Source organism: Sminthopsis crassicaudata, chromosome 1 (genome assembly GCF_048593235.1).
Source record: "Sminthopsis crassicaudata isolate SCR6 chromosome 1, ASM4859323v1, whole genome shotgun sequence".
Taxonomy (NCBI): domain Eukaryota; kingdom Metazoa; phylum Chordata; class Mammalia; order Dasyuromorphia; family Dasyuridae; genus Sminthopsis; species Sminthopsis crassicaudata.
In genome coordinates, this window is record NC_133617.1 from 399,367,563 (window position 1) to 399,390,636 (window position 23,074).

Below are 23,074 nucleotides of genomic sequence, written 5' to 3' on the forward strand. Positions count from 1 at the left end.
CTTCTGTCAACTTGGGAAATGCTCCCTCATATCTCTCTTTTTCAAGGAGGTGCTGTGAGGAACAGATGAGAAAACAAACCCCAGAACCCCCTGAAAGACATTATGGGGTCTGCTGCCCGGCCCTCACAACCTGCAGAACGGACTTTCCGCGTCCCCCGAGAACGACGTGCCCAGGGAAGGCTGCCTGCGGGCCGCAGGGCTGCCGGGCGGGGAGTCTGACTCCAGGGCTCTCTTGGGACACAGGCGCAGGTCACGGACGCGGGCCCGGTCTAGAGGGTGCGCAGATCCCCTTCTCCCTGTCTAGGGCCCAGGGACTCACCCAGGAGGCTCTGCAGCGACCTCTGGGAAGAGCTGGTGCCAAGGCCACTGGTGCTGGAGAGCGAGCGGCCCAGGCTGGAGGGGGTGGAGGGCGAGGTGAGAGAGCTGGGCGGGGAGGAAAAGCTGCCCTCCTGGAGCAGAGGAGAGCAAACGCGCATCAGAGGGCTTCTCGGGCACTCCTGTCACCCGGGGGGTTCCAAAGGGGCGGCCCTCACTCAGCTCACATCCCGCCCCCAGCCAGAAAGAGCTCTGCAGGCCGGCCCGCCAGGCCTAGGCTCTGGGCTATCCCTAAGCGCTCTCAGGACTGGGGACACAACCTGCCCCACCGGCTGCCCCCTGCTCCTGATTCCAGGCTTGGGGGGCCCAGTCAGGGGAAGTGAGCAGCACTTACACTTGGGTCTGGGTCACTGGCTGGCACCTCCTGAAGCTGGGTGGCAGCGGGAGAAGCGAGTTCTGCGGGCACCAGGCAGGAGGTGAAGCTCGCATGAGGCCGGTGGGCAGGATTCAGACTGACCCTCTGGACCTGTGTCAGGGGTCTCGAGAGTGAGCCCGTGGGTCTGAAGCGGGCACGCACGCATGCTCAGGAACGCCCATTCAGATGGCCCCCCGACCCCCTAGAAAGGGGAGGGTGGAAGGGGGGCCGCTGTCTCAAGCTTCCCTGAGCTAACGGCTTACCTGCTGGTTGTCTCCGGCCCACCAGGCCTGGCCACTGGCGGCAGGAACACTCCCCACGGCATCAGAAAACAAGTCTTCGTGGAATTCTACAGACTGGCAGGACAAAGGAGTGCTCAGCCATCAATATTCCACCTGCTTCTGCCCACGGATGCCAGGGCATCCCTTCCCCCAGTTCCCAGTCAGGGGTCTCCCCAGAGGAGCCTTGGACCTCCTTACCTTTCGGGGCACAACATAGCTGATGGGCACAATGGCGCTCTCACTGAGCTGCAGGACCCGAAGCACTTCACAGGCCAGCACAGCCAGCGCCCGACGAGGCACCAGGGCCAATCCCCGGCACCGGGTCTCCAGGACACACTGGTTCACTGGAAGGTGCCCAGGCACGGATCATGCTCTGACCCGGGCACGGGAAGAACGGGCTACGGGGTGGGGGAGGAAGGGGAGCAGGGATGCAGCGACGGGAAGGAAAGGTGGGGAACGGGGGGGCACAGAGGCAGACTTACCTTGGCTCAGTGTGGCCTGCTGCAGGGACACTTCACAGCAGTATATCAGGTTCTCACCCTGCAACACAGCCCCGCGGCTCCTGAAGCCTCGGCCTCCGCCTTCTATTCTCCCAGCTACCGTCCCACTCATTCTGGCCCATAATACACCCAAAGGGTTTTGTGGCCAGGGACCCGGCGGAGCCCCCAGAACCCAGCCCTTTGGGCAGTCCAAGACATGTGTCGACATGAAAGTGACCCTCCCTGGGGAAGTTGGGGACAACCCGTTTTCTCTGGGATAGATTTAATTTCTATGTCTGTGCAAAATGATTCTGAAGGCCGCGGGTCTGGCCGGAAACCCTTAGCTGATCTCCAGTCTGCATTTGCCACTGCCTCTCAGACATGAGGACCGGGTGACCGTTAGACATCGTAATCTCAGTATTGTCAGAACGGCACTCATTCCCTTTCCCTGTAAACTTCTACGCCTCCTACCTTTCTTTCCTTTTTACTGTCGAGGACATCCTCCCCGGACTTCCACCACCCGGGAGTCAGCCTGGACCCCTCCTCTCTCTCACTGCAGAGCCTGCCGAGTCACTTCTGCACCTCCTGGGATAATCTGCCTCCTCTGACTGCCACCACGGCGCTCCCTCACACCTGGAGCGCTGCAGCGGCCTGCTGGACGGCTCTGTCTGCTCGCTCTCCCCTCCAATCCATCCTCCATTTAGCCACTAAAGTGATTTTCCTAAAGCTCGAGTCTGCCCGTGTCACCTTCGCCTCTAGGAGCCGGTGTAAAACGCCGTTTGTCATTTGAAGTCCTCTATCACCTAGCTCCCTCTTCCTTTTTCCCTCTTCTTACACTTTACTCCCCCATAGGAACTCTTCCATGCAGTGACGCTGGCGGCCTGGCTGCTTCACAAACAAGAAGCCCCATTCTTGGCTCCAGGAATATTCTCTGCTGTCCCCCGCGCCTGCAACAGTCTCCTCTACTCTACCCACTGACTTCCCTAGCTTCCTTTAAGTCCCAATGCAAAATCTCTTCTTTTGCTGGCAGACTTCTTCAGCGCCTCTTAATTCTTGGGCCTTCTTTCATCTAATTCCTTTTCATTCTGTATGTGCTTATTTAGTGCATTTTTGTTTTGCATGCTGTCTCCCCCATAGAATTGTAAGCCCCTCGAGGGGAGGGGCTGTCTTTTGCCTCTTTCTGTATTCCTAGTTCTTAGCACAGTGCCTGGCACATAATAGGTGCTTAATAAATGCTGGTTGTCTGGGAAACCAGTGCCCAGAATTAACTTCCTCAACACACACCTTTCATTCAAGTTAAACCTCTTTGACACACTGTCGCTGTTTTCCATAGGATTTGCAGCAGAAGAATTCTCAGGTGCCTTTTAACCCTGAGAGGCTATAATTCTCACTCACCTTTCCACCTAGGATGAGGAGCCCAGAGTCGGCATCCAGCAATGGGATCAGAGATCTGTAAAAAAGAAAAGGCATAATCAGTGTGAGGCAGGGCTCTCAAGACCCTATATCAAGGAAGGGAGACACTCCCCGGCCTCAGCCACACAACACCACTTTCCATGTGTCTGTGTGTATATATATACTCCCCCTCTAACGTCACGGAGGACAGAAGTCATGCCTTATTCACCTTTTTATCTTCCCTAGCACCAAGAATAATATATGGTGCATGCATACAAATGTTATGTGCTCGTAGTGGGGAACTTCAGCTGAGGGAGCTTCCCCCACAAATGCAAATTGCAATCCTTCTATAAGCAGCCCTAGAAAGTGTCCTGAGATGTAAACAAGATGTGACTTTACCAGGATAACTAGATTAATAAGTGCCAGAGGGTCTATATCCACTCAACAGATGTGCGAAGAGTAGGGATTTAAAATATGTTTAGTGAACAAATAAACGGGCTCAGGCCCTAAGATATTGTTCCTTTTCTCCTCTAGCTGAGCCATGTTGGAGTTTAAGAGATCCATGGTTAAACCCCCTCAGATCCTTAGAATAACAGGCACAAGTGATTTGGTCAAATCAGGGGAGCAATACCCAAATATAAAGTATACTGTCAGTCCCCAGGAGAAAGTCCTCTGAAATTGCAGTGTTGAATTAGCTGGCATAATTACTCCATCAAATTTGATCCCCCATTGTTGTCCCAGACATTCTCTAGGATTCCAGCTCAACTGGCAACGTGAAAATTTTTGGGAGCTCATATCTCCCCATCCCCACCCCTCCAAAGTAAATGAAACAACTCTCCAATAAAGCTCTAAAATGTGACAGGACAATAAGAAATAAAAAGGGGCAGTTATAAGCTCTTCCATCTAGTCCAGGACTGCACAAGAAAGCTGACAAAAACCTGCCCAAGTTCTAAGCAAAAACAAGCCAAGGTAGGTGGAAGGCGTAGACTCAAGAGGTCTGGAACAACGGTGGAGACAGGCAGCCCCTCCCTGAGCCACAGCGAGGGACAAGGCCAGCCTTTTGCCTGCAGCAGGACCACAGTAGGAGCTAGGGCAGAAAAAAAGACCAAGAAAGCACCTGGAAGGCAAATTATTTGGAGTCTGGCTGGAGGCCTGCAGCCGGCTAATTGACAGTATCTGGTTGAACTCTGTCATGGTTACAGTGAAGGACAGAGCTAGCTAGGAAATTCCAAACTGGGCATGGAAAGGATGACAGAAAAGGGGCTGTGGCTAAAATTGAAGGTGGAACACCAGCAGACTAAGCTCAAATCCAGGGGTTCCTGCAGAATTGGCAAGGCCTGGTCTAAACCAAGATTCAAGCAGTGCCTTCCCCCTTCTATGCAAGGGTAGGGGAAGGATCAGAATCTGACTTAAGCCCAAAGTCCCAATCAGAAACTAAGGCCGGAGATATTAAACAATAAAACCCCAAACACAATGAAGAAAGAGCATGGACTGAGGGATACCAGGAGGGACAGCTAGGTGGCGCAGTGGACAGAGCACCAGCCTTGAAGGCAGGAGAACCTGAGTTCAAATCTAACCTCATACACTTCACACTTCCTGGCCCTGTGACCCTGGGAAAGTCACTTAACCCCAATTGCCTCAGCCAAAAAAAAAAAAAAAAAAAAAAAAAAAAAAAGGGCAGGCGGAGAGATACCCAGGAGATAAATCCAGAAGAGAGTAAGTAACCATAATAAGTTCAAGAAGAGATTCAAAGAAAAGAATGGCTTGGCTATAAAGAGTAAAGGGAAACCTGGATCAAATGAAGCAAGAGATCTAAAATGTAATTTTAAATAAAATGATAAGTATGATGACAAAAGGAAACTTAATAGCTTAGAACAGAAAGTGCTAAGCCTCATCCAAGAAACAAATTCCCTAAAATTCAGAATGGGTTAAATGCAAAGCAGTGATTCTGAGACCAAAAAAAATATTAAAACAAAACCAAACGGCTAGAGAAAATGTAAGCTATATACTATCAAAAACAACTGCCCTGGAAAAAGATGTTGAGAAGAAGTAATAAAAAAATCATTAGATTACCTAAACATTATGGCAAAAAAAAAAAAATAATAATAAAATAAGACTAAATACCCTATTTAAAAAAAAAAAAAAATATGTACAGACAAGTGATTAGATGTCAAAGACCTGAATGGAATTTTAGGAAAGTTAGATTTCAAAGATTTTCAACAATTAATAAATGAAACAGAAAGGAATATACATATTTATTACCAGGGCATGTCATATTTACAAAAAAAACAAACAACAAAAAAAAAACCCCAAACCATTAAGTCATTAAAACAAAGCAGGAAAGGAGAAATATTAAACAACTTTACTGATCGATATTCAACAAAAATTACAAAAAATCAAGGGCTTTTGAAGAAAAGATTAAAATCAATTAGAGACTAAATAATTTAATCCTAAATCTGTATCTGTTATTTCTATGCTTTGTTTTTTGACCTACCTTAAATAACTGACTCCTATATTAGTTAGAATGAGCCAAACAACAAACTATAAAAGTAACAGATTTAATCAAAGAAAATGATACCAATGAAGCAACATACAAAACTTCTGGGATGCAGCCTCAAAGCAATCTTTAGGGAAAAATACATATTTCTAAATACTTTCATCCATAAGAAAGAAAAAATAGATCAATGAGTTGTAAAACAATTTAAAAAGCAACAAATTTTAGAAATCCTACTAAATACCAAATTAGAAATTCTGAAAATCAATGAAGAAATTAACAAAACTGAAAGCAAAAAAACTCCCCTGAATTGGGAAAAAACAAAAACAAAAACCCACAACCCTAGGAACTTAAAAAATAATAAGAATTGATAAACAGTCTGATTTTAAGAGAGGAAAACTTAATATTAAGAAGCAGAAAAGGAATATTTACAGTAAATAAAGGAAACTATCAAAACAATTTTACCCAATTATATGTCAACAAAAACTAAAAACTTAAAAGAAATAGATGAATGTAAATGTAAAATGCCCAGATTTGAAAAAACAAATAAGGAAAAGAATTTAAATAGCCTAATAGGTGAAAGAGAAATTTTAAAAACTAAAAATGTATCTCACCTACCAAAAAAACCCAAATCCAGAACACATAGATTAGATTAACAGATGAATTATGTCAAATATTCAAAGAACAATTAATTCCGATATTACATAAACTATTTGGAAAAAAGGCATCTTTATCAAACTCCTTGTACAATGTATTAGGGTCTAAATAACTGATATGGAGAAACAGTACAAAAAGAAAACTATACATCAGTATCCTTAACAACTACTGGAAGAAAAATATTAAATAGAATATTTGCAAAGCTGCTAAATTACCCAGATTGTATTTTATGATGAGCACCTGAGTAATTAGGTGTGGTTGATAGAGAGGAACTAGAGTGTTAATGGAATTGTTTCCCTAGGGCAGGCAGGGAAGAGTACTAAATCAGTTTAATTTCACCTTCTGTGGAGGTCATGGGGAGTCCTGCCTTGCTATGTCCAGTCAGAAATCCCAGTTATGTCAAAACCCCCTGAGGTTAAATTTCCTCTAAAAATCCAAGGCTCACACCACGTTTGCTGAATACCTTTGGGTTATAGCCTGCCATAGCACTCTGCCTCGTGTTGTTTTTCCCCTTCCCTCCCCCATGGTATCTCTCCTCTCATTCCCCACTATGCCTCTATTCTTTCTCCTTCTTATTGCTAACTAATTCTTTCAAGGTGCTAAATCTCTCTTGCTATTTAACCTGCCAGCTAAGGGCATACTCCAACCTCATGGGGTATTCCCTTTCTTATGGCTAATTGTGAGTTCCACTAGGGAATTTGCCCTTTCCATCATTAATTGTTTAAAACCTGTTTCCATATTTACCATGTCGGTGTCTATTATATCTCTTCATTTTGTCTGTAACTTATAAATAAATCTACATTTTGACAAAGAGAATGGTTATTATGAATTTTCCCCCAACATTTGGTGCCTGCAATCTCATTGACCCAAATATGTCATTTGGAACTAGAAATTGCTTTCCTAAATCATATCATTTAGTGCTGAAAATACCTGCTGTTAAATCACATCATTTATACAAGAAATGCAGGGGTGGGTTAATATAAACAAAAGTATAAACATAATAATATTAACAACAAAGTAATAAATGCTGGGGAAACAAACTTTGACAAAATTTCAACATAGATTTATGTTTTTTAAAAATCCTAAAAAGCATAGGAATAAATGGATCTTTCCTTAATAGGTATATAATTTCTATCTGAAACCATGAAATAATATTAGATGAAATGGAGAAAGGTAAGAAGTCTTCTGAATAAGATCAAGGACAAAGCCAGAGTATCCATCATCACCACTGTTATTTGTTATTTGTTACGGTGCTAGAAATGTCTATAACAAACTACTTCTATAATACAAATACGGTCTAGATACTTTAACCAGATTATATGATGATGTAGAGAACACTAAAGAGCAAACTAAAAATTAACTGAAATGATAACTTAAGAAAAGTTGCAGGATATAAAATAAACCCACATATCATCATTTCTATGTACACTACCATCCACTCTTCTTCAGCCAGATCTTGTTATTTTACCGAGAACATGCCATGTTCATAATTTAAGTGTTAAACTAGAAGACCTCTAAGGTACCTTTACCTTCCTGTTAAGGAGTCTGTGTATCATGATTCTCACAGAACCATAGAATCCAGAATTGGAAGAGTCTCTGAGGTCATCTAGTCCTATTTATACACACTCAACAAGCGGTGATCTAGACCTAGGGCGATTATGTCTAGTATGGGAAACCCATCATCTCCCTAATTAGCCCATTCCACTTTTGTAGAGTCCTAACTGGGTAGTTTGTGTTCCCTATCTATAGCCTAAATCTGCCTCTGCAACCTCCACCAATTGCTCTCTGGCCCTTTAGAGCCAAGTGGATTGGGTCCATGATGGCTAGTGTGTCCACCTCCCTTCCCCCCCCTTTCTCTTTTGCAGGCTAGTTTCTTCAGCTGATCCTCACAGGCACTGGCCCTTTTCTGAATGCGCCCCAGTGCATCCATGTCCTTCTTTACATACGGGGGCCCAGAACCAAACATGGGTGCTTCCTAAGTAGTCCGACCAGGGCAGGCGAGAGGGCCATCACTTCCCCAGTCTAAAATTCCATGTTTTTCACCACAGCCTAAGAATCAATTAACTTTCTTGACGGACACATCTGACCTTCGCCATGGAAAAGGCCTAGGAGGTGGAGCCAGAAAACCTGGGCTCAGGCCTCCCCCTGCCCCATGCAGCTGTTGCCCAGGGGCCATAGTACTTTACCTCTGAGCTTCACTTTTCTAAAAAGAGGGACTGGGCTTATTTATCTCACAGGGTTGTGGTGAGGGAAATTATTTGTAAACTGAAAAGCACATTAGAGGCTTGAATTACTATTCAATATTTCATTTGCCCCCAACCAGGGCAATCCTGGTTAGCACAGGGCTAGGCACAAAGGAAGCTTCAAGGACTAGGTTTTAGCCTCCTTGTGCCCCACAATGCTCACCCCGTGTCTCCCTGAAGCCTCGGCACAGCCCCTGCACCAGATATTTTCCAGTAACTCTGCCCAACATAACATTCATCGTACCAGTGCTCCAATGGCCTCTCCCTGGGTCTTGGTGCTCGGTGGCAAGGTGCCAGTTGGGGAATGGGGCAGGGAAGGGGATAGTAGCATTAAGAGGAAGGCTGTAAACTCCTGGGAACCTTCTCCTCTCTGCTTCCCCATAAAGGGCTCAGGGATACCTTGTGGCAGCCCTATCTGGGGCCTCCTCCCTACTACCTCCGAGTTTGGCTCAGGGCCATCTTGACAGCCCCTAAAATTTACAACTTCCCTTTCTGAGTTTTGTGATGGTTCTTTATAGCCCTTTGGCCCTGGGAACAATACTGTTACCCACAGCCTTCTGGGGCTGCTTCCCACCAGGTACAGCCTGGCATTAAGAACTAGGGACCGTGGGACACCATCTCCTCAGAGGCTTATCAGGAAACCTCTTGGTCTTAGAAAATAGGCCAAAATATATTCTGTTGGTTTGTGTGGCTGTTTTTTCTTCCCTCTCCTGCCTTGAACTGCGCCCCCCATCTCTAACACACATACGCATATAACATACAGGCATAAACAGATATACAATACTAACATACATAAATATAATACAATAGAAATACACTTAGACTTTATACAAATAGATTTACTACACACAAATAAACATGTACACATAGATTCACTCAGAATAACTGGAATCAAAGGATCTGGGTTTAAATTCCAAATGTGCTATTTATTAACTATGGTCCACGGACGTATTCTCTGAATCTGTTTCCTAATTTGTAAAATGGGAAGAATACTATTCCTACCATTATTGGCAAATCAGAAAAGACAGAGAATCATGGGATTTGGAATGTCATTTAGGATGTCAGGGATCATGTAACCTAAGTCCTTTACTTTCCTGATGAGGAACCTAGGGCCCAGATAAGTTAGGTTGGAGTTTCAGAGTAGAAATTCTCTGGATATTTAGTCCTCTTTCCACATTTTCTTTTTGCCATTATCAGGAACATGGAAGGCCGGGAAAGAAGGGGAACTAATTATGTAGAGAAGCAATCTGGCAAGTGACTTAGTCATGTAAGTCAGCCAGAAGGTTGTATCATTATCCATAAAATATTTAACAGATCCAGAAGAAGGCTTAGCCCTACAAGAAATATATCCTTTTTGCAGCATCTTTTTAATATAAAGACATAAACCAGGATCACCCAGGGTAAGAAGGTGTGGAGATCTCTCTAGTGACCACAGCTGGGCAAGCAGGGCTTTGCCAATGAAGGACATTTAACAAATTAACTCTTTTTTTTAAGTGCTTTATTAGCATATTTGAGATTTTGTAACTACCTGTACAAGACTTACATTTGTAATTTTTTTTAAAGCTAGACAGAACTGATTATTCCAACTCCTCTCAATGGGGAAGAAGCACAATATCTTAATATATACATCTTTTCAAAAGACTGAAGTAAATGAGCTAGTTAGCAAGAATAATTAGTTAAACTAAGGAGCTACCAGGTGGCCCAATGCTGATAAAGCTCCTATTTCTGTAAACTATTATAGTAATGGACTTCCTACTCAACTGATTAAAAAAATGGGAACTGCTTACAAGAAAAGATGAAAAATTGATGGAGACTGTCACAAAGCACCAACAAGACAGACATCTGGTTAATTTTACTCAAAGATAACTTCATAGACAGATTGTCTTAAAAGTTTTTCAACAGAAAATGAAAATCCAGTATAATCTTTATGTTTCAATGAATCCAGTTTTATACTTTAAATTGAATTTAAAAAATACAAATCTTGTACTACTCAAATTTATGACCAAATCTTAGTGAAGAAGAAGTCAAAGAGAAAGTGCCACATTCACTATGGGTGTGTGTGTGTGTGTGTGTGTGTGTGTGTGTGTGTGTGTGTATACACACATACATACACACGTATCTATGTAACAGAAAAATCTGACCCATGTTTAGATCACAGAAATTATTATCTTAATCTCCAAGGTGAAGTCTCAGATGAAGTACAAGCAATTCCATGCTGGTAATTATACTTCTTTGCTGCCTAAAATTTGAGACATTAGATTGATTACTCATAAACCTGAACAAGGAGAGATGAGTACAAAGTTTTTGTTTCTTTGATTTAAGAAGCATAATAACCCAATGCTGAAAATGTGGATCCTTCTAAGTCTAGGTCCTTTAACTGATGTTTATCCGATATGGACTCAAGGCCCTTCACATCTTGGCTGTGCTTGTCCTCCTATGGATACTCTCTAGTATATTAATCAATCAATCAATATTTATTAAATACCTATTATGTGCTAAATATTGTGCTAAATGCTGAAAAAAAAAAAGGCAAAAGAAAAAAACAAAACTGCCTTTAAGGAACTTACAATCTAATAGGGGAGGAACATGCAAACAAATACACAGCAAGCAAGCAATATCCTTCTTAAACCTTGTTACCTGGAACTGAAAACAGTACTCCAGGTGAGGTGTGCAGAGGACAGAAAACAGTAGGACCATCACATCTTTATTCCTAGAAGCCATCTCCCTCTTGATGTATCTTTCTTGGCTGCCCCAATTATACTGTTGACTCAGACCTGGGCTGATTTTTTTTTAGAATAACCACTATATCCCATTCTCCCCCATTTTATACTTGTAAAGTAGTGGGTTGGTTGTTGTTGTTGTTGTTTTTGGTATCCAACTCAAGATTCAACTCAATTATTCCAATGAAATTTCATCTTATTAAATTCAGCCCAATGCACTAGTATCTTAAGGTTCTTTTGGATTCTGACTCTGTCATTCACTATTTTAGCCAAACCTCTCAGCTTTATATATTCTGTGAATTTGAAGAGTATACCATGTAAGCCTCATCCAAACCACTGATAAAAATGCTAAGTAACAAAGGGCCACTTGCCAATCACTGCAGTCCCTTCTTGGAGATGTCCTGGGAAGGTGACCCTGAACCATTAAGTCCTCTTTAAGCCTGAACATCTTTCCACTTCTGGGATCTCTCTTTTCATTACCTAATCCACATCTCTCTACCTGCTCCAGAAGTGTCAAAAGATTTGCTGACATCTATGTAAACTTATCTACAGCATTCCCCTCATCTCTATTATTTTAAGTAACCCCATCCCAAAAAGAAAATGAGGTTTGTCCAGATTGACATTAAGCCCATAAATTCTGTGCTCTTCTTTTTTTTTTTTTTTTTGAGAACTGGGGCATATGGGCCTATCATCTATCTTAGGGTAGCTCCTCTATTCTCCATATCCTTATATCACTGACAGTAGCTCAACCATCACACTGATGGGTCTATTCCACCACCAGGCAATAATCATGTGAATTCACTTAGTGCAGTGAGCTGTTGTGATACACTCTCTGTGCTGATCATTTCTACTCTGGCACTTTCAGTGAAGGTTTTCTTGTGATGGTTCTTTATTTAAACAAAACAGGAACAAAGTAATAATGGAGCAGCCCTGTCTGAAATCTGCTGTGGTTAGTCACTGCTATGTCTTAGACCTCAAATAAAGATCCTATTCTTTTTTTTCTCCAGTATGGTTAAAAAAAGTTTGGCCATAAAATAAAGTAGATAATTGAAATCAATTTCTGAAATGGAAATATTTGGAAAAGAATATACAATGTTAATTGATAATGCTATAAAAGAGAAGTTTTCTTTGTAAGAAAAATGTCAACATTTTGGAAGTTATTTTAGATTGTCTTTTGTAAAAAAAAAAAAAAGACAAAACCAATACTTTTTAGAGAACTAAAGAAACCATAAGTAGTTCTAAAATTACTAATTTGCTTAACGATGACAATTTTATCTGTATATATGTGTGTATATAGAGAGAACAAATATACTAAAGATGGGGAACTGCATGGAGCAGTATGTTGTTAGACCTGGTTGAGGAATAGTATTTATAAAGTGCACACTGTGCTAAGCACTGAAGATACGAGCAAGGAAGATAGTCCCTGCCCTCAAGGAGCTTACAAAGTCAAAGAAGTGATGTGGAAGTCTAGTTCTGGGAAAGATCAGGCAAGAGCCTAACTGGATAGCCAGTGATCCTGGACCTGAGTTTAAGGTTATGGTGATGGGATAGGGGGGAGGACCAAGATGATAGCCAATGTATACAGCCCAGTGAGGAAGCTTAATGGTTAGTCTATACTGATCTGCTTTTCCCCCTCTCTTTCCTTCCTCCCTCCCTTCTTTCCTTCCTTTTCTCTCCTCTCTTTTTTTTCCTTCCTTCCTTCCTTCCTTCTCTCCCTCCCTCTTCTCTTCTCTCTTTCTTGCTCTATCTCACTTTCTCTGTCTCTCCCCCATACACACACTCACATTCTCTCTCTTTCTTATTGTTACAAAGGATGGCTTACTGGGAAGGGTGGGGGGGGAGAGAAGTGGGAGGAATGTATTTGAAAAATGAAGAGAATTAAAAACAACATATTAGGAAGAAAATTTTAAAAAGATAACAACTGCTAAATCACTGATACAGAATTGTAAAAGTACTCATTACCAAAAACATGAAGTAAATTTCTCCATTTACTGAAATATTATAATAACACATAGAATTAAGACACTCAAGTATTTTTCTTGATTACTTAAGTGCACTCCAAACATTTTACACCATCAACAAATAAGCCAAATTACTAGATTTGTCCACAGCTCCACTGATTTCATGAAAACTAGTGATAGGAAGGATGGAAAGAAAGAAAGAAAGAAAGATTTATGTGCTAGGCACTGTGATAAATGCTTTACAAATATTCTCATTGATCCTCCCAACAACTCTGGGAGGTGCTGTTATTAGACATGGGTATAACAAACACAATAATGGATAAACTAAAACTCATTGGAACTGACATAAATCATTCTCAAGATAAGGGTTATGATAATGCTTCCATTATATATCTGGCATCTATAATGGCAGCCAGATAGTTCTGTTAAAAGAAAATAGCCAGCCAAGTTGTCCTCTGTTCCATAATCTGTGCATTTAGAGTATATAAGTCTACCCATGATATCCTTTTGGGGGCTAATTCAAAAGGTCCGTCCTTTTTTTGACTTGGTTAAACCACACCATGTCTTGAAAACAGCCTTGAGAGAGCACAAGAATGCCAATGCTGTTTATGCCTTACATAGACACAATAAAGAAGCCCAGGGAGTTCTGAATGGAATAATATTAGATGCCTCGATATACAACTCAGTGCCCATTCTTGTACAAATTAATGACAAGGCTTATTATCTCTATGGAATGATATTCTTGGCCAAACTAAGGAAAACCAAAACCAAAACCACTCAAAGGTCTTCAGAGTAAAAATGTATCAAGAGAGTAAGCTAACGTATGGACTGAAATTGCTTTTACAAAATATAGGAGAAAATCCATTTTTCAAAAAGGCTATGAGAACAGCTAGAATCTGGAAGACGAGTTCAATTTCAGCCTCAGACACTTACTGACTGTGTGGCCTTGGGCAAGTCATTAACCTGTTTGCCTCAATTTCTTCAACTGTAAATGGGAGCAATAATACCCACCTTGCAGTGTGGTCGTGAGGAACAAATGAGATAATATTTGTAGAAGGCTTAGCAAGATGCTTGGCACATAGAAGGCTCCATACAAATGCTAGCTATAATTATTATTATTACTAGCAGAGGGCTGTTCAGAATTCCCTGATAATCAGAAACAGAAAGTTGACCCAATTTCTGTGAGTCACGAGATCAAAGATATCATCTTTTAGTTGAATAGTTGTCGAAGGCTAATATGAAAATACAATTTGGTTTCAAGTAGATTGGAGGTATAACAAATTAAATACAGATTTGACTGACTTTATGTTTCTTTTTGGAAACAATAATTCATTTTTTCAGTAAATCTGACAGATTTATAGCCCAAAGCAATGCAACTATTCCCTCAAAAAAGGTATAGTGATGACTTAAATGTCACAGAAATTTAGAAAGTTTTAAATATCATGCTCTACCAACCCTCCCAGGGTAGAGAACGTCAGCAACAGCAGCAGACCCACTTAAAATGATACCTAGATTTGGCCATATGGAACTTGATCCAGACCTAAAAACAACAATGAGGCTATTTTTAACTTCACCCATAACAGCAGCATCATGTGAGAGATCTTTCAGTAACCTGAAATTAATAAAAAACATACTTAAGATCTCTTGCTCAAGAAATCCAAAAACAAATTACAAACAAAATCCATTTTGACCAACTCATAGTTAGCTGTGTTACAATTACAGCTCCAAGAGTTCACTTGGAGAAGAGCAGGATGTATTTAAAATTGAGATAAACAAGCATTTATTAAGCACCTCTTCCTATGTGCCAGACAAAGACAAAAATGAGAGTCTTACATCTTATTGGGAGGATATGACATGTTTTCAGATAAGTGCATGCAAGAGACAGATGAAATTAAGTTAGTGGCAATAGGGGCTGGGGAATGAAGGAACGAGAAAAGGCCTCTTGAGGGCACTGGCACTTGAAGCTGAGGCTTGCAGGGAGCTGGAGTTCCCAGAAGTCAAGATGAGAAGAAAGAACATGTGAGTAAAGCAGAGGCACAGAGGTGGAAGACAGGATGTCCTATAGGCAGCAGTGAGTGGGTCAATTTGGATGGAATCCAGAGTGTGTGGGGAGGAGAAATGTGAAATGAGCTTGGAAGAGATAGGCTGGAGCCAAGCTGGGAAGAGCTGACTGTATTTTATTATATTAAAGACAACAGGAAGCCACTGAGATTCCTTGGGCAGGGGAGTTTAAAGTTTAGACTTTTACTTTTCAAATACCAACTTATTAGCTATCTAAAGCAGGGCTTCTTAAACCTTTTTTCACTCATGATCTCTTTTTGCCAGAGAAATTTTTATGAGCTCAGATATATAGGTATATAAAATAGATATACAAATCAAAAATTTACTGAAAATAAATCAATGACATTCAAGTTACATGACTCTGTGTGGGGTTTCTACCCACAGTTTAAGAAGCTTAGGCCTAGAGGATAGATTGGGGGAGAGACTAGGCTCAGGGAGACCAGTTAGGAGTCTGCCTCAATAGTCCAGCCAAGTAAGAGGTGATAAAGACCAGGACTTGGGCAGTTTTGGTATGATTAGAGAGAAATGTTGAAGGGATAGAATCTGTATGACTTGATAAATGATTGACTAAGAAATGAGGGAATCTGAAGAGTTAAGGAAGAGTAACCTCTGGGTTGTGAATCTGAATGAGAAGGAAAAGATGCTGTCTTCCCCAGAAATATGGAAGTTAGGCTGGACAGGCTTAGGGGGGGAAATAATGAATTCTGTTTTGGACCTGTTGAATTTGAGAAGCCTGCGATATGGGACTGGAGCTCTGAGGAGAAATGAGGAGTGGAATGCTGATGTAGGAGTCATATACATAATTGAACCTATGAAGAATAATGAAATCGCCAAAAGAGAAAGTATAAAGAAAAAAGGCCGCATAGCATCAAAAAGAAATGGTCTGACAGACACAAAGAAATCCATAAGAGAAGTGTCACAAAAATTCAGAGAAGAGAAAGTATTCAGAAGGGGATGATCGGCAGTGTCAAATGCTGCAAAAAAGTCAAGAAATATGAAGACTGAGAAAAGAGTATTGCATCTTGTGATAAAATGATCACTGGTGATCTTGGAGAGAGAGCTATTTTAATGGAATGGAAGAATAAGGGAGGAAGTCAGATTTCAAATAACTGAAAAAAATGAGTTGGTTGTTCTTTGTTCTTAAAAAGGACCAGAATAACATTGTTATGTTAGAATCAAGTAAATGTGTCCTACTGTGGCTGATCAGGCCAATAGGAGCTCAGAATGCTCTGCCCCAGGTTGGACACAAATAGTCTCTATGAACATTCGGGGTGGACTCTAACTTTGTGCAGCTCATGTTTCTTCTGGGTTAACTCAACTCTGCTTTGCTCACAGAGCTCAGCACCTTCTCTGATGAAGGCACACCATGCTGGGTGGTCCTGTGCCAGTGTCTCCCATATCACACAAAAAGTTCTAAAGTTCTTGAGACCTTGAGAGTGTCTTTGTATCACATTTTTTGACCATGGGGGACCTTGCCATGTGAGAGTTCTCCATAAAATAGTTGCTCGTATAAAAGCTGACTGAAATTTTCCAGATTAAATAGCAAGAGGAAGTTGTGTCTCAGAAATTCAATGATGCATCCATGGTCCATCTCTATAAAGGTAAAGATTGTCTCTATAAAGGGAAGTGAGAACGTGATATAGATAGCTCTCTTCCCCTCTCCCCCATCCCCTGGGCCTAAGGCTGTGAAAGAGAAGAGAGATATAGAACTATAGCTTGAGAGGATGATAGAATCAAATCAAGTTTGTTTTTGTTTTCTTTCTTTTTCAATGGTGAGGGAGATGTGGGCATGTTTCCATGCAGCAGAAAAGGAGCCAGTGGATAAAGAGAAGTTGAAAATTAGAAAGGGAGAGAGATGATTAGAAGAGCAGTTTTTTGTCTTTTAAAAATTGGTTTTATTTACTGAAAAGGGCAGTTTCCTGGAGATGGCAGGCAATAGGACCAGGGGCATAGTAGAAAGAGTTCGTATTGGCAAGAAGGGTTGTTTCTTCATCCTCTTGAGACTTGAACAAAGGAAGAAAGATAGGGAATGATGATGAGGTGATCTGTAAGTTTGGAATCAGAGAGGAGAGGAAGCTCTTGACAAAAAAATTCATTTTTTCCAATGAAGTCTGAGACTGAGAGGGGATGAGGTAGTGGTCGTGGTGGTGTAAGGGGTCTGAGAGAAAAGAACTGAAGGTTTGTAATAAATAGCCACTGTGTATTGGGCAATACAGAGTTCATCAGGATATAAAAGAAATGGTATATAGCAGTGATGAGACTAGATAACATTTGTAGTGAAACTTGTCAGCATTTTTTCCTTTGCATTTTCTAATATTTATTATGTTTTATATAAGCACTAAATGATTCAATGGACAGAGTTCTGAGTCTAGTCAGGAAGACCTGAGTTCAAATTGGCCTCAGGCATTTACTGGAACTTGGACACTTAACCGGTTTGCCCTAACTCACCGGATAAGGAAATGGCAAATTACTACATAGCTCTGCCAAGAAAACCCCACAGGATCACAAGAGTTAGATATGAGTGAGCATTTTATAGGTGTGTGTGTAATTGGGGGGAGGAAGTAAACTGAAGAAACACAGACAATAAATGAAAAACAAAACTAGAATGCTTGAATACAACCTGGAGACAGAGACCTAGGGGAAAAAAATTTAGAAATCTTTTTTATTACTTTTTTTTAGTTTTGTTTTTTTCATTTAATATTTTATTTTCTCTAACTATATGTAAAGAGAATTTTCAACATACATTTTTTAAGATTTTGAGTTATTTTTCTTAAATAATATGTTTCCATTTAGCAATACTGCCACCAAAATAGTCATAACTATTAATATCAAATTACATGTCAGTATTGCTAAAATTTTTCTTTCTTATGTAATAAATTTAATATTGTACATGTGTAAAGGAAAATTAAACATGTAACTTATAAGGTTATATTTAATTGTGATTACTTTTTGTATCATTTCCACATGGCAAACTGCAAAACTGATTTGAGGGCATGGTTTGTACTGCTTGTCCCTAGTATTGGAATTCTGAATTAAGGCTTTGGAAGAATCCACACTGATGAGATCACGGATTTTTCAAAGTATAAAATACTTTTACCGCTTACCTTACAAGGGATTTTGGTAAAGATCAAATGGGAAGTATCAAAAATAGTACTGCAAACCCTAAGTGCTCTATAAATGTGAACTACTGTCATTATCACAGCTCCCTGAATACTCGCTGCCTTCTGCCTGATGTCACTGTTAACTGGATACTCGCCTTACTTCTCACCCCAGCTGCATCAGTTCTTTGAGGGCATTTATCTCTGCCTCCCCTTTTAGACACCATCCACAGCAGGCGCCTGACAAACATTTTTCAGACTGAATGTGAACCACACACATATGTCACATATACATCTACCATCCTTGTTCACATACATACAATTTGCACATAAGACATCAGCCTCAAAGACGCCCAAGGAATGAGGATGGTGGTCACAACTAGCATTTGTGGAGCACCTATTATGGGCCAGGTACTTTGCAAAATTACCCTGTCTGATAGAGAAACACGGGAAAAATTGCTGGGAAAAGCAGAGAGGTGCGGGAGTGCTGGTCCCTGGCACTGACCTTCTTCCAGCTGGGTGACTGGGTAAGCAACCTCACAGCCACCTTCATTAACAAAACAGAGAGAGCGATACCAGTAACATCTGTCTCATGACGCCATTGTGAAGAAAATACTCAGAAAACAGTCAAGTGCTCACAGCAATGTGAACCATGAATATTCTTGCTACCAGCTTCAGAGCAAGTCACCCGGTGGCTGGAGGCTACAAGTTCCTAAGCCTGGGCATCGGGTGCCTGGCCGGCAGCTGGGGGAGCCATCACTGGCCCTGCTTTGCCCCGCGCCACAGGAGGCTCCCTCGGCTTTTTGCCCGCAGGCTGCTGCTGCTGACCAGTCTTCCCTGTCCTGTTCCCCAGCTGGCTGCAGCCTCTGGCCCAACTTGTTCCCCCCCAGCGGGAACGCCCACGCTCCCTGGCAAGCCAGCCTCGGCCAGCCCGTGGGAGGGTGGGGTGAAGCAAAGCCGGAGAGTGGGCCAAGGATCTGGGTGTGGCCTGGCCTCGATCTCCCGGGAAGCCTCCCCGAGTTCGTCTGGCACGCTCCTGGTGAGCACGAGCTGCCCCGGCAGGGTTTGTCCCTGTCCTAAGTGACTGGCCGTGGGGGCTAGGAAGAAGTTAAATGGCAGCTCTGGGGCCGGGGGCAGGGCTGCAGGGCAGAGGAGTCTGAGACTAGCCAGCAACCAAAGATCAGTGATAGCTGGGCACTGGGCCACACAATGGGCACCCGGGCGCCGGCCCTGACACGCAGGCTCGTCTGCCCAGTCACGACCACATCCAGAGAACCGCGCACATGTGTGACCCGGCGTGACACACACGCAGAGGCCCTTACACGGTCACAGGAAGGAAGTCACACACGTATTCAGTCAAACATAAGCGCGGGCACAATTCGTGGACAGATTTGAGACTCAGGCTTTTGGTCCCCCATATCCCCGCTGCTGTCGCTGGTTCTTCCTGCGTACCCCCCAAACAGCTGGAGCTTCCCTTCACCACAGGGAGCTCTGGGCCCACTCTTGGTCAGCGGCAGCCAAGCGGGGGATCAGGACACGGACCCCTGGGAGCTGGATGATCAGAGCAGTAAGGAGGCTAAGGAAGCAGCACAGTTAGAGGGCACAGGTGGTAGTATCTGTCTTGTATGCACTTCCTTCTTCTTGAGGAGCCTTAAAGCCTTCTAGTCCCAATGTACCACCAACGACCCGGGTGGCAATAGCATGCCTGTGGCCCCCCACCAGGCCAGGACTCTGTCCATCCATCCTCACGTGTTGGTGCTATACCCAAAACAGGTGGTATCACACTGACATGTGGGGCAGAAACATTTACTATTCCTCTCCCATAGCAGGGAGCCAGGAGCTCCGCCATTCCTAGTTTCCTGTGAAAGGGAAATGGTTGATCTGGGAGCAGATACTAGTCAGGAACCCTGAAGAAAAGGGCTCTGGTCTCCTGTCCCCAATTTTCCTGGAGAAGTCCCTATGGGCTTGGTTCCTACTCTCCCTAACACATTCTTGCTGCTGGACATTGACCAGCCATTTAAGCTGTCTGTTAAGAACATGCTAGGACCTCAAGAGCTTTCGACAAGTTATCCCAGAATACTGGCCTACCTTTATTGGGGTTTTTTCCTCCAACAGGGAGCCCACACTTTAAAGTGTTAGGTGATACCCAACTTCTTTCTCTAATCAATCTTCTTTATAGCTGCTAAAGTGATATTCCTGAAAAATAGGTCTAATCCTCAATTGTCTCTAGGATCAAATGCAAACTTCTCTGTGTGGCATTTAAAGTTCTTTTGGTATTTGGAAAACAATTTTTAATTGCTATTGAAAATTGTTTTAAAAAGTTCTTCTGAAAATCTGACCCCAGCTCAACTTTTAGGCTTGTTAAATGGGGTATCCCCAAATTTTTAGTATCATTTTAAGTTCAAAAAGCTTAAAACGGCATTAAGATTTTTTTTTTTGCATACCCTGTATATCATTTCTCTTCTTGCACTCCAGGGTCTAGCCAAGTTGGATTTCTTGCAGTTCCTTACCCATGACATTCCATCTTCTACATTTTTGCCAGGTTGTGCGCCAAGCCTGGAATGTACTCCTTCCTACCTCAGCTGATGCTTAACAACTGTCCATTGATGAGTTTTCCCCACATCAGAACTAGCTGCATCTTAAACTGGATCAGGATGGAGAGGAGAATCTCTTGCTTCATTTAAGCAGGAAATAAAATGGGAGTGTATCTCTACTAGTCCAAGGAGGCAGAAAGCAGGACTCATAAATCTGTTTGGACTGAGCGGGGTGGGGATAGAGAAGGGGGAAGGAAGCAGCTGGAGAGAGCTAACACCTCCTAGCTGCTTACAAAAGCTTGGAAATGTGTATCATTTTGATTGATCAGAGGGAATAGTAGAGACTCTCTGGACCACTGATGGAACTCCTTTCTTTGACTTATGTGAATACTTCATACCATCCAGAACTCTTCCCAATCAGATGGGCACAGACAGTGTTAATTCCATTCATCTCTTAAGCCTGTGGAACCTAGAGTCCCGACACATTCCAGCAACCAGTAAGAGGAGGGTCACAGCTCTTATTGGGTCAGCTGTCCAACCGGTCTAGCACCTGTTTCAGCACCTTGACTCAGGAACTGGGGGGCAAAAGAGGAGGAAATTGTGAAGGGCAAGGCCTTCTCCTCAAACTGGTCAGGCCAGTCCTATTATCCCCTCCTCCTTTCCCCACAGAGACATGAGTGAGTGCCCAGGCAGCTACACCAAAAGATAATGTCCCTACCCAGGCCCTATTATGGGCTTGAAAATGGGGCCATAGAATCAGCCCCAGGGGTTTAGCAAATAGGTTGTAGCATCAGGCCTTGCCCCTCCAGGCCTGGCAAAGTGAGGCGAATGCCAACCTTAGGTATTGCAGACTCTACATCCTGGAGCCCAGCCTTCCGATCCTAGGATCCAGAGCCCCACCTGCAGGGCAGAACAACAGTGAGATTCCAGGCCTCTTCTGTCCAAAGAGGATCAGTGGACCCACAATTCTTTCATGTTGCATTGTATACCTGTTCTGCTCAAACCAATGGCTGGTGGGAGTAAAAGCAGGCCATTCAGCTTCACCCTCTCCAAAGTCCTAGTGACTGTCAGGTAGAAGCACATCAAATTTATCTGATCTGAGTTCAAATCCCAGCTGTTAGTTGCTCTGTGCTTCCAAGGCTACCTGGGCCTCTACTTCCTCTAGAGGTCCCCTAGAACAATAATGCTGGAAGGACCCTAACCAACCCTCTCATTAGAAAAGGAAAAAAAGCGAAGAACTGAAAGGGACACCTTTCTAATCTGTAAAACAGGTGGTTGAGTTAGATGAGCTTTAAGGTTCCTTTTAGTTTTCTTTCTCCTCAATCCTGTCTCAGCTTCCCCTGCCCACTGCTCCAGTCCCCTTACTGAAAGCTAACCCTTTTAAGATGCCCTAGAGGCTCAGATTATGTCTGCTGCAGGGCTGCTCTGTCAGAAGACTGTTGGATAATTTACACCTCACATATATGAAGTGCTTTGTGGTATACAAAGATCTTTCTTCCTAATAACTTGAGATAGTTGGGCAACTCCAGTGAGAAAAGTAAAGCGATTTACCCAAGTTCATGTAGTTAATAAATGTCAGACTCAGAAATCAAAGTCAGGTCTTCCAGGTCCCGTGCTCTTGATACCACTCACTAAGCTGACTCTATGACTTTATTCCATTCCAGAGGTATCTATATCTGAGTGAGTGGAAGGATGAAAATCCCACTGAGTCACACTTGCGAAAGCAAGGGTCTGGAAGAAGAGTGAAGCTGGATTAGTGAGGGTGGAGGTGGGATGGGAAGAGCCCTGGAGGCGGGGCCTTGGCTCGGGAAATCCACCGAAGTGCTCAGGGTCCGGTGAAAAATGGAGGGATGAGTAGGGTCTGTGAAGAGTCATGGAGACACTTTAAGGTGGGAAGAGCTTATCTAAGGTAGGTCTGACGGGTTATGCTAAATAACTTTGCCCCAGGATTATTATTATTACTCCTAACTTAGGTAATGCTTTACCACTAACAGAGCATCTTTCTCCCAATAACATTCTGAAATGACTTGCCCAGTATCACCGCGCTGTCAGAGCTGGGACTGGAAGCCAGGCTGTGGCCGTACCATACTGGCTCTATTATATCCAGGCTGCCTGTCTGGGACCAATTAAAGAGCATTTAAACTCTCCCCAGTGCATTCTAGTCCCTGGGAGGAGTGGAGGGGGGGGGCACAACCGGTCCTAGCACCGCTCCTTAGATGTGTCTGCAGGGAAAGCTTCCTTGGAAGGAGGTCTTACCCGTGATGGCGCTTTTCAAGGTGTGTATGGAACGGGGAATTCCTAGTTATCAAGACCCCAGTTCTGTTTGGCTTCCAGGTTTCCTTGGTGGTTTCCAAACTAACTCTACTTCCCAGGACTAGGAGCTGGTGATTCAAAGCCCTGGGGAGGGGACAGAGAGGAAGACAG

General features: G+C 42.9%; 1 protein-coding gene across 2 annotated transcripts in view; it reads right to left on the reverse strand.

Moving 5' to 3' along the window:
* The window catches only part of CORO7 (coronin 7), a 99,902-nt gene that overhangs the window by 7,184 nt on the left and 69,644 nt on the right, over positions 1–23,074 (reverse strand). For both annotated transcript variants that reach the window (XM_074280000.1, XM_074280001.1), the window contains exons 10-15: positions 2,886–2,940; positions 1,494–1,551; positions 1,210–1,355; positions 994–1,086; positions 710–841; positions 320–449 (exon numbers count right to left, since the gene is read on the reverse strand). In XM_074280000.1, coding sequence (XP_074136101.1) covers positions 320–449; positions 710–841; positions 994–1,086; positions 1,210–1,355; positions 1,494–1,551; positions 2,886–2,940 — 614 coding nt within the window. The remainder of the gene's footprint in view (positions 1–319; positions 450–709; positions 842–993; positions 1,087–1,209; positions 1,356–1,493; positions 1,552–2,885; positions 2,941–23,074) is intronic.